The 12766-nt window shown below is 38.9% G+C and overlaps 1 protein-coding gene across 4 annotated transcripts in view; it reads right to left on the bottom strand.

Annotated features, from left to right (window-relative positions):
* Positions 1 to 7173, bottom strand: part of SREK1 (splicing regulatory glutamic acid and lysine rich protein 1) — a 48935-nt gene extending 41762 nt beyond the window's left edge. The window contains exon 1 of one of the 4 annotated variants that reach the window (XM_053223428.1): positions 6681 to 7173. In XM_053223428.1, coding sequence (XP_053079403.1) covers positions 6681 to 6841 — 161 coding nt within the window. In that variant the 5' untranslated portion in view covers positions 6842 to 7173. The remainder of the gene's footprint in view (positions 1 to 6680) is intronic. The other 3 variants (XM_027040871.2, XM_027040855.2, XM_027040848.2) reach the window with 3 other exon arrangements.
* Positions 7174 to 12766: the final 5593 nt, after the last annotated feature.

The following is a 12766-nucleotide window of genomic DNA, read 5'->3' as shown; positions in this document are numbered from 1 at the left end:
CCAAACAACTAAGACCAGCACTTTATGAATTTGTCACTGAGGTAAAAACATTCACCTCTAGACTTAACTCACCTTTACATTACCCAATTTCCAATTGAAGCCTTTCTTGAGCTTTAGACTCCCAGATCTAAGTGCTTGCTGGAATACTGCACCGTGATGGTCACAGGGCCCATCCCCCAAAACTTATTGGGTCTAAAATAAATTCATCATCCCTCTTTCTCACCAATCCTGGTCCCTGTCCTATACTTCATCTCTCAGTTAAAAACATCACTGTATTACCCATGTTATGAATATGGAGTCACTAAATGTAACCGTCATTAGTACAGTTCCCTAAACATTTCCAAATCTCTTCTGACTACATGGTAAAAATCCATGTCTTTGTTCTCTGAAGTTAAGTGTGGCTATGCAACTTGTTTTGGCCAATTAAATATGAGCAGAATTGACATTCAGGAGCTTTAAGGGCCACCACTTGGCTCTTTTCCTCTGCCACAGTGACTAGCCACATTCAAGAAATGGGTGGCTGCTACATCAGCTTCATCTCAGAGTGAGCAACCACAATGGGTAGAGTTCCCTACTCTGCACGCTTAGCATTAAAAATAAGCTGTTTTTACAAAACTACTGAGATTTGGGGGTTGTTTCCATATTTGACCCTCACTCTTCTTCATCTTCTTCATAAAGTCCTGTGAAGACTGCATCCCAAATATTTGTACACATTAATCCCTTTATCACTGTCATTATCAAGGTCTTAATTCAGGCCCTCATCATTTCTCACCCAGATTATTTACAATGGCTCCTAAAAAAATCACAATGACTCCAATCTGAACTACTTAATAATGGTCTTCACAAAAGCTGCCAGAGTGACCTTTCTAAACCCTAAATTTTGTCATGTCATTCCACACTACTTACATTTCCTCAAAGACATGCTTCTGTTATTGCTTTATCATATAAATTCACCCCAAAATCCAGGCATTAGAAATATCTGTGGTTTCCAGAACACATTCTGAATATCTGGGTCATCTTTGCACATGTTGTTCCATTTGCCTATGATATCCTACCTCTCCTTTTTGAATGGCAATTCCACTTTTATTCAAGGCTCAAGTTTACAAATCTTCTGGAAAGCCATTTTAAGATAACAAAGTGATTAGGTAGGTACCCCCCACATTCTATACACTTTCAGCACAGGCCTTAGCAGTTTCCTTAGATGAAACCCTCATCAGATTTTGGGAGGCCTCTAGTCACAGTTGATTAGTCACATGACACAAAGGCCCATTTCACTAACCAATAGCTTATCATTTGGATGGCTTGATCAAATGAACTTGCAACAATCAGATTCTCTCTCTTGGGCTGAAAAGTCACTTAGAGTCAGGGCTTGGGCCAGATGCCAGATGACCAAGTACAAAATAAGTCCGCAAACAAAATAGAGCAGATACACAGAAACAAACTGAGCAGACAATAAAGCCTGTGAGAAGAGGCAGATAATCACCTTGGATGCTGGTATCTTTCTGGTTCCCAGTCCCAGTTCCCATGAGGCCTACTTAATTTAGAGATATATCCATCTTTTTAATAATTTTACCTCTTCTTGAGCCAGACTGGGTAGCAGTGTTTCTGTCTTTTGCAAACCACCCCCCCCCCAAAAAAAAAACATATAATTACAATGAACTACTAAAGCCCTAGCAATTACAAGCACACTCTCTTTTAGCACTGAAATCTGCAAAAGCCTAACTGCCAGTGAGATGACATGCCTAAACTGACAGGTCCTTTTATGAGAGAATGGAAACCTAAATCGTCACTGTTGAAAACTAAAAACGCACTTTCCAATACTCCTACTTAAAACCACATCGCTTCAAATTTAAAACATCCAGAGGAGTAGGAAATAGGACACTGGTTAGTAAAGCAACTACACGTTAGGATAGGCTACCATTACCAAGATTTGAGAAGCCCAGGAAGTGGGTTGAAAAGGTTGATCTGTTCTGACCCAATATTATCATACGAATGTGGATACCTAGGTATGGTTTACATAGTGCTCTAAGAAATTCTCTTTATCTTCATCTCCAATTACCTTTCTAAAAATACAAAATAAAGTTCAGCTTACAGTTAACACTTTAATTTTGAACATTATAATCTAAAATACAATACAGTGGCAAGTCTAAATACACATGATGAATTTCTCAACAAATGTGTATTTATAAGTCATTGTTTCCAATTTTTATACTTAAATCTTTCATTCTAGTAAGTGTAAACTTTTAAATAGACTTAGTTTTTAATTAAATAGAATTATTATTTTTAAACGTAATTTTGGAGGCTCCAGAGTGACTCAGTTGGCTAACCATCCAACTCCTCATTTTGGCTCAGGTCATGATCTCACAGTTCATGAGTTCAGAGCCCAGCATTGGACTGTGCTGACAGCACAGAACTTGCTTGGGATTCTCTGTCTCTGGTCTCCCTCTCTCTCTGCCCTTACCCCACTTGCTTGCACGTGCTCTCTTTCTCTCTCAAAAATAAATAAACTTTACAAAAATAAATAGATAAATGTAATTTGGACCTAGAATTTTAATTTTATTTAATTAAAAAAAAATTTTTTTTTATTTGAGGGAGAGAGAGAGAACTGGGGACAATAAAGCCTCTGAGGGTTCGGTCCCACGACCCTAGGATCATGACCTGAGCTGAAAACAAGAGTCGGACACTCATCCAAGTCACCCAAGCTTTAATTTTAATTAATTTTTAATGTTTAAAAGGATGTTACATATTCCATTTGTTCTAAGTGTATGCTTCTGAACAAAGTATCAGTATCCAAGTATAGCAGATTTTACTTTAACCTCATTTGCTGAATCCAATTTTGTTTCTTTTTTCAAATGCAAAACTTTCTACAATCATTTTTCCAAAAAATCAGAAATTTCTGACTAGGAGTTTAATGCAGAAATTACAGAACCAACTTTTTTGAGCATCAAATTTTGTGGGCCCTAACTGGTTATTTTATTTTTCATTAAACAGGTAATGGCCCTCTACAATTTTTTAAAAGTCAATGTGGTATAATATACCCAGTATTGTTAGATCAAAAAGGATATAATCCAAAGCATGGACAAAGTACACGGACTTATATATAAAAATATTAACTGACACATAATTTATAACAGGATTTCCCAGTAGGACTACAGCGGTACTTTGGATGGCACAATTTTTCCTTATGTTAAGATTTTCTTATGAATTACTGACACTTGCCCATCAAATGCCAGAAGGCACTCCAATCACAGTTGACAATCAAAAATACACATTTCTAGCTAAAATCCACAAACTCAAAACACCAAAAAAGTGACCAATATATCCAGTGATAGAATTTCAAAAACACACAAGACATAATTACAGACTTTAAAATGTTATTACTATAAATAAGACAGAGTAATATGAAAAAACGCTTATTACACATTGAATGAAAAAGTTTACTATCAGTGTATAAATCATTCAATTACACTACATTAAAATAAGCACATATAAAAAGGATTGCAAGCAAATACATGGAAATGAAGAGAGGTTTTGATAGGATGGTAAGATCTTAAGTGGTGTTTCTTTTTCTCTATGTCTCATAAAATGACTATACTGATTCTATTTTTTTTAACTGAATACGTAGTTAACACATTTTCCCTTGCTTGTTACTATTTTTGAAGACCACAGAAGTGAAGAAAACCAGTAAGCAAAAAAATCAACATAGGTGTTGATGTTGTCAGAAATGGTGTTGAAAATCAGGATAGGATTACCCTTTGGGGGTTAGTCACTTGGAGGGAACAATGGGAAACTTCTAGGGTGCAGATAAGCCTGATGTGGATGCTGATTACACAGGTATGTTCGCTTTGTGAAAATTCATCAAGCTGCATGTTTATCCATTCACTTTTCTGTATGTACATTATACCTAATAAAAAAAAGGTTACTGAAAAAAAACTACAAAAAATTTTTTTACTGCCATAAAAAGGTGTTCATGACATGATATTCATTTGTTGTGCAACAAGCTAAAAAAAAAATTCTGGATATTTATCAGCCGGCTGCACAAAAAAGGATCACAATTGAGAATTTTAAACATGTACAATGAATATTTACACTAATTCTCAATGTTTAAAAATTAAAAAGTGAATCACTGCCTCATTCCAAAAAAGTTAGATTTAAAATCTGAATTGTCATATTAGCAACTTAATTCTTAAAACGTTAATGAGAAATGATTTTCCCATTCTATTAAAGTAATATATTTCCAAATTTAAAACAAATAAAATACTAACTCCACTTCCAAACATTAATCATAAAATACAGTTTCCAAGAGACTGCAAAACAATCATATCTGTCTTCACTACTACTACTATTGCAATGTTATCCATTTCAGCTCAAATCTACAAATATATCTTTAATATAAAGACTAGGTTATGACAACTTCATTATAGAGCAGAAAACACACTGTTAAATCATGGCAATATTTTTGAAAAGCAGGAAGGGACTGCACTTGAGGAAAAACTGAAGAATTTTTCCTGGCCCATATGTGTCATATTTAGGTTACAATTTTGCAAAATGTATCACAGTTTGTGACACACTAACTCCACTATGTTTAAAAGCTTTTTATTCTTCTTGACTTTTAAACTCCAAGTAATGAAAATCTAATTTCAATAAACAGCCCATTACTAAGGTCACATTATAACTGGCAGCATATTGCCACCCTAACCCTGGTTTTAACAATGAAAGTGATATTATGTTGGCATTGTGAACTATTTCTTCTACCTATGAGACAACTTATTACCACAACCTTGAAAGCAAGGTTAGTTTACAAGGGTTCATGTACAAAATTTTAGTGCTCGAATCCAACTCCTAAGGCTACAGCACTCCTCCAAGTACTTCTCAGTTATTAAGAAATGTTCTGAATGCTTAAATGAAGAGATAGCAGAAATCATTTTCAAAAGTTAAATAAGATATTCAAGCCATATATGCCACAGCTACTCAATAAATATGTATGTGCATGCACTTATGATGAAGTATTCTTGAACAAAAAATGTATTATCTGAATCTAATCAATATAAACAATCATCTGAAACAATCTATATAAACCCAGATTATGCATCATTCTACAAAACAAACTACAAAACAAAATATCACTGTTACGGAATATTTTTTTAAAAGCAACAGGGGACTGTTCTAGATTAAAGGAGGTAGCATCTAAATGCAGTGGTGGTTTCCGATTATATTCTAGACCAAAAAAAGAAAAAGAAAAAAAAATGATTATAATAATTGGTTAAATTTAAATATGAACTACTTGTTATATATACCAATGTTAAATTTCTTAGACACGTTAATAGTATTGTGGTAATGTAGGAGAATGTACCTGTTCTGAAGAGAGAGACTTAAGTGTTGAGAAAAAAATAATCATGCGGTCTGCAACTACTTTGAAAAAGATGGGAAGAAAGAGGAAGTGTAGAGGGTGCAGATAGCTAGAGGGGGAGACAGAGAAAAAAAATCAACTGGTAAAGAAAGAATACAGGTAAAGGAAACGTGGGTGTTATTCGTTCCACTTTTTAGTTTGCATTAAATATTTCAAAACAAAAAGAGAGTAACTTTAAAAAGTAAAATTTAAATTTAAATCCAAATACCAACTTTTACCAATATCTTATACCGTAGCCATGCGATATACTTACACATAGAAACCGAAAGAAAAATAGGTCTACGTGCATCATTATGAAATGAACCAAAAAGTCAAAGATAATTTTTTTGAAAGAAAGAAATCCTGGGCAACTACTAGCCCTTCCTTCAAAGGATTTTGAAACAATGAACAAAATACTATTTTAAAATTCTAAGCTCTACCATTAAAAAAAAAAAAAGTTTATGCGTGTAAGAATGTGAACCCGTAAACCCTTACAAATTTTGTGAATACACAGTACTATACAAGGGAAACCTTACTTCAAAATACATACTTGGGAATTGGCCGCAAGCTCTAAATGCCAATAAAGATCTAGACTTTTAGAGCATACACCAGGGATAATCCTTCACCGACTAATACTTTCTCTGAAAGGCTTAGGACAGTGTGACCTTCAAAGCGGAAATTTTAATCCGCTGCCAAAAGGGCGAAAAGACATGATCTTTAACAACATGGATGGGCTCGGTCAGATTAGACAAGAAGATGCTGAATTTGTGAACACCACCCTAGAGAAGAAATGGTAGCCCTAATTCCAAGTTGTCATCAGCCGCAGGCTTTCTAATCAGCACAACGGCCTGACAAGTGGGACAGTTCGTCCGGCGCGGTCTCCGCGATTTTTACATTACATTACAAGAACGCTAACAGGCGTTTGCCATGAGGACTATTCCGGGCCCACCTGCGGCCATCTTAAGTTCGGGAAGAAAAAGGAAAAAGGAGAGACACTGAATAAGAGGACCCAGCGGAGACCACAAATCGGGGAGGCACGAAAATAAACAACTTCTCTACATTCTCTGTAACGGTTCGGTGCAGAGGTTAACCCCCAAAGTCAGACTAACAAGGAGAGCAGAACCGCAGGGCCCCAGCGCCGGGGTGCCCTAATCAAACATGGGCACCAAGGTAAGCCCGGGAGATCACGTGACGGGCACGGCGCGCCCCCGTCCGCGCTCTCCCCCACGCCTCAGTGCCCGAGGTCTCTATGGCGCCCGCGCCCCTCCCCCAGCCAAGCTCGAGCACTTACTCCGGGGGGTAGAGCCGCAGCTCCTCTATTTCTCCTACGAAGGAAAAAAGCGTACGCATCTGCTCGCTGGTCACCGCCGACGACAGATTGGTCACCTGAATCACCGCCGTAGGGGTGAGGCCGAAGCCTAAAGCCAACCCGAAGCCGCCGCCGGGGTTCATCCCGACCCGCTTGCTGCTGTCTCCCGCTCCCCAACGTCTACGACGCGTCAGCGACGGAGCCGGGAAAGCGAAGTACGCGCGGCCGCGAGCGCGCTCCCGCTGGCGAATTCACGGAGGCGGGCAGGTCTAGCCACCCATTCCGCAACTCCTCTGCTCCCAGGGCTGCGCGCGCCTGCCGGAAGCGTCGCCCCGGCAACCCGGCGGGTCGGGGGAGGCTGTAGCCTGGGGCTCCCGGGTGCCCGAGGCCGTAGCTCCTGTTAGTCTTGTCTTCGTCGGAATTTTTATGGGTTCCCCATCCCCCCCTCGCTTCAACTGAATACATTTCTGTGCTCGCGTAATTGGGGAGACCCAGGTCTTTCCCGTCTTTACCCTAGGTAGAACTGGGGAACCAAGAGGCCTGGTCTGCCGGTCTGGGGCGGTGAAGGAGGAATGCCTCTCGGGCATCACAGATTAATGCTTGGCTAAACTGTCGCCGGTCATGATCACGTACAGGCGGCTTCCCTGCCCCAACTATTGAAACCGCCCAACTGCTGAAAACAGTGGCCGGCGTCCTAATTAAAAACAACTTGGAAAAATTTACACAACCTTTAAGTTCCGATTGAATTAAGAAAGGAGGCAGTAAGATGAAGGCTCTGCAGTGGTTGTTTATAACTCGCCATTTATTCGCTCATTTCGCAGATATTTATTTACAATATTTATATAAATATTAATATTTATTGAGCATTACATACCAGGCACTTTTAGACAAGGGCACGTAAAAGACAGTTACGGACAGTCCACATGGAACTTGCAACCTAATGAGAGACAACCAAGTATGTGAAACGAAGGCAGCTGCTCCCAAAATGCCATCCCCAGAACCCTGAGGGTACTCAAGGCCCTTTCAGTGGGTCCGCAAGGTCAAAACAGTTTACAATATAATGCTAAGACTTTGTTGACCTTTTTCACTTCGTTGACACTTGCACTGAGGATGTAAAAGCAATACAAGGTTAAACTGCTGGCAACTTAGCAGGAATCGAGGCAGTGGCGCCAAAATGCACCAAGAGTAGTATATTTTCTATGTTTCACCTCCTTGCAATGGTAGCATACAAAATTTAAGAATCTTTAAGTGGGGGCACCTGGATGGCTCAGTTGGCTGAGCCCCTGACTTTTGCTCAGGTCATGATCTTGTGGTGTGTGAGTTCCAGCCCCACAGCAGGCTCTGTGCTGGCAGCTCAGAGCCTGGAACCTGCCTCAGATTCTGTGTCTGCTTCTCTCTCAGCCCTGCCCCAGGGCTTGAGCTCTTGACTCTCTCTCTCTCTCTCTCTCTCTCTCTCTCTCTCTCTCTCTCTCTCAAAAATAAACATTAAAAAAAAAAGATTGTTTAAATAAACTGAGTGTCCTTGACAAAGGAGTAAAAATTATTAATTTCATTAAATCTTCACCCTAGCATACACGTCTTTCTAATGTGCGTGAAGAAATGGTAAGTATTTAACACTGCATGCCCAAGTAAGTAAGAGTTGTCTCCAAAAAAAGCACTTGTGTGATTGAGTAATCACACAGAAATACAAATTGTGTAAAACCTGTATACATCCTGTATACACCCCCTTAAGTTACCACTTTACAGTAAAGTCTTTTCTGTTAAAAAATACTAGTGATATTAACACATGTATTTTTCGACATTATATAATGAAATATGTGAACATTTGGAAGATCTCTACAACTCAATGAACAACTATTTTCAGAATAACCAGTGCATGCTATTACAAAATCAAAATGAGTCATCAAAGTCGAAAATAGATCTATGCATTTTAATGTAGCAGAATACAAAGTTAATTGATACAGTTTCAGACTCAGTCCACATTGCAACTGCACTCTTAAGAAACTGCCATATGTCAACTTTGGTGTGATATCAAAGAAGAATATCTAGAATTATCTAGAAAGGCTATGAAAATAGTTTTCCCTTTTCCAACTCCTTATCTGAGTGAGACCAGATTTTCTTCATATGTTTCAACCAAAATATATCACAACAGATTGAATGCATGAATAGGAGAATCCAGCTGTCTTCTATTAAGCCAAACATTAAAGAGGTTTGAAAAATGTAAAACAATGCCACTTTTCTCAAATCCTTTTTTGCAAAGTATCATTTTATCATAAAAATGTATCATTTACATTAACGTACAATCGGTTTGGGGTGCCTAGGTGGCTCAGTCAGTTGGGCATCCGACTTTGGCTCAGGCCATGATCTCACAGTTTGTGGGTTCAAGCCCCATGTCCCGCTCTGTGCTGACAGCTCAGAGCCTGGAGCCTGCTTCAAATCCTGTGTCTCCCTCTCTCTGTGCCCCTCGCTCGCTTGTGCTCTATCTCTCAAAAATAAATAAATGTTTAAAATATTTTTAAAAAATAACATACAATCGGTTTATGAGTGTTTTTAAATGTTTTAAAATAAGTTTCTCAGATTTAATTTCTAAAGTGGTAAATTCCTCAATAATTTCTGAGAGTGTATAGGGGTCTTAAATGAATGTTTGAGACCTACTACCAGAGGGATAAGCTCAGACAAAAATTGGGAGCATGTAGGAGGGCCACTTAAACTTAGTCCTAACGGAAGACTTCCCAGAAAAGAGATTCCTTGTTCTGAATCTTAAACAGGAATTAGGTAGGCTAAGGGAGGGGGTGGGGGAGGGGTGGGGCATTGAAGGGAAGTCTATAGACTGAGTATGCAGAATATACAAATGCAGGGAGGTATGAGGGCCCAAGTGAGGTGCAGAATATTCAGAGGCATGGAAAAGAATAAGCTTTGATGAAAGGTGCTATTTGTCATGCTAAGAGGTTATTTTATTATACACTTTATATGCTATTGAGAGTCGTTGAAGACCTTTGAGCAGGTTCAGGTTCAGGTTTTAGAATGATCATTGTCATTGAAACATGAAGATCCATTGAAAAGGCTGGAGACTAAAGGCAAAAGAACTAGATCAAAGTATAAGTGGTGGTATTAAGGGAAAGCAAAGAACAGTCCCAAGTTTGGGAAGCATTGAACCCATTTAAAAGTAAAAGGAAGTGGGGTACCTGGGTGACTCTTTTGGTTAAGTGTCTAATTGATCTCTGCCTTCATCCTGAGTACGACCAGAGTGGGGCCTGAAAATTTTAATTTCTGACAAGTTCCCAAGTGCTGCTGCTGCTGGTGGTGATCTGAGAACCCCACTTTGAGAGCCCCTGATTTAGAAGGTCTTAAAAGCAATACTTAGTACATTTACTATCTACTGTTGATTGTAAAGCAAAGGGAGGAATTTGTTCCTGGCCTGGGGGATTGTGTACAAGTGCCATAATTTAGGACCAAAAATAGGAAGGAAGGGCAACTGCGATAGGAAGGAGCAAAGAATATTGAGATCCATTATGGACAAGTTTCTGAAATGAAATTTAGAGAAAATATCTAGAACTAAGATACAGTATGTGATTTAAGCTTGAAAGTAGAAGCACATGTGTAGCGGAAGTGCAGTGGGCAACGTTAAAGGAATTAAAACACTAGCCAAAAACAAACAAAAGCTAGGAGGAAAACCAGGAGGGAGGACAGTCATAAAAGTTAAGGGAGGAAAAAATTCTAATAAGGAAAAAGTGAAGAGTGAGGAAAGAATGACGAAAAGTATCAAATTCTGTAAGACAACAAAATCAGGGATAAAATCTGCCCATTGGTAAATATAACGTGACTATTGAGACTAAAGCTATAGGAACCAGTTTAGAGAAGCAAAGGACATGACATCACTTCCCTTGATTCCTCTGTAAATCTTCCTGCAAAACTTCCCACCCCTGGGCCTGGCATGGCCCTGTCACTTCGGCCAATGACAAACTGTTCCACCCTGGGGGCATTTTTACATGCATTTTAGAAAGCCAACCTTGGGGTGACTGGATGGCTCAGTCAGCTAAGTGTCTGACTCTTGATTTCAGCACAGGCCATGATCTCACAGTTTGTAGGTTCGAGCCCCATGTCAAGCTCCTCACTGGCAGCACAGAGCCTGCTAGGGATTCTCTCTCTCTCCCTTTCTCTCTGCCTCTCCCCTGCACACGCTCACTCAAGTGCATGTGTGCTCTCTCTCTCTCTGTCAAAGTAAATAAATCAACTTTGGGGGGAAAAAAAAAAGAAATTCGACCTTTATACCATGCTCTGTCTCCAACCTCTGTAACCACTCTCGTTGCCCCCTTTTGCAGATATTTCTTTATCACTTAGGCCTCTTGGTTTCATCTGCTTACTGACCCGACAACTTCTAAAGCAGTGAGACAATCAGTGACGAAGTTTCAGGGCAGAGAAGTCTCCTCACAATCAGGACGAGGATCCTAAGACGAAACCAGAAACCAAAAATAAGAAAGATAAACTCCAGTAAATAAGTGAACAACAAAAAAAAGGAAGATTGACATTAAAGTTATATGTATTTCTTGGATTCAGAACCCAGAGCTGCACTGTGGAGGAATAGGTTGGGAAGTTCAGCCTGTGGAAGAAAATGTTGGATCTGTGAAGCTATGGAGATGACTGTGGATCGTACTTACAAGAGGCTGGGCTGCCTCTGGTCTTGTTTGGCTTTTTGAACAAAGGAGATCTTCAGTGAATCTGCTCTATGGAATTTTAAAGGAAACTTTGACAGAGAATAATTTAGAGGTAATTTCAAGTAAAGAAAGCTCTAGAAGTAGCCCTGTCTTTGAAGGAGGAGCTCTGACTGTAGACTGAGCACAGCGAGAAAGCACTGGGAGGAAGGTTAATAACTAGAAAGACTCAGAAACGGAGTGAGAGCTTTGCATGCATGAGTGCACTGTGTGTGTGCACATATGTGTTCATGTGTGTAGTGTGTCTTGAAATAGGACTCTTCCAGAAATAATAGCAGAAACTCTTAGTCTTTCCTGTGTGTAACCACATCACCTTCTTCTTTCAGAATCCAGAACTCTTGATTCGTTCATCATGTCTCTAGTGGACTGATTTTGAAAAAATATCATTTGGCATAACCTTTTTTTTTAACTACTAAGAAATTACTCTAGATAGCTTAATCAGAAAGGAATGATGGCAAGGTTACTTCATAAAGCACAAGAAATGATGGCACAACCAAATCTTTAGAAGTATGACTAGGACATAAGTACAACAGATGTTGGCTACCCTAAATGAATCCAAAAATGTGTGAGAAGACAACTAAGATACTTAATGGAATTTTGGAAAGAAATACACATAGAAATCTTATGAAAGGAATTGACCAGGGGAGTTCTGGAAACATTAGCAGGAGACATTCATAAGTCATTTCAAGTGTGTTGCCAAAAAGGTAAATCAATTCCAGTGATTCCCCAGTTCTTGGCAATCACTAATCTGCTTTCCGTTTCGATGCATTTGGCTTTTTGAAAATTGTATATGAATGTAGTGATATATACATAATCTTGAGTGTCTAACTTCCATCAAGCCTAATGTTTTCAGGGTTCATGCATATAGAAGAAGCATGCCTATATCAGTAGTTTGATTCCTTTTTAGTGCCAAATGATAGAGTGTGGTATGAATATTCAAAGTTTTGTTGATTTGTTCAACAGCTAATGGACATTTGGGTTGTTTCCAGGTAGGGCTATTATGAATAATGCTATTAGGAACATTCATATACAGGTCTAATTTCTTTTGGGTAGATATCTAGGAGTAGAATCACTGGGTCATATGGTAAGTTTGTTTGACTTTTTAAGAAACTGGTAAACTGTTTTCCCAAAGGGGCTATATATACACCATTTTACATTCCCATCAACAATATGTGAGAGTTACAGATGGTCTCCGTCTTTATCAACACTTAATATTGTCATCCTTTTTGATTACAGCCATTCTAGTTGGCATGTACTGGTATCTCCTCATGGCTTTAATTTTGACTGCTCTAATGACTAATAAAGTTGAACAACTTACCATGTGCTAATTAGCCTTTCATATATCTTCTCTGATGA

This window comes from Acinonyx jubatus, chromosome A1 (genome assembly GCF_027475565.1).
Source record: "Acinonyx jubatus isolate Ajub_Pintada_27869175 chromosome A1, VMU_Ajub_asm_v1.0, whole genome shotgun sequence".
Lineage (NCBI taxonomy): Eukaryota > Metazoa > Chordata > Mammalia > Carnivora > Felidae > Acinonyx > Acinonyx jubatus.
The sequence above is the reverse complement of the archived record's forward strand: the minus strand, read 5'-3'. Positions and strand labels throughout refer to the sequence as shown.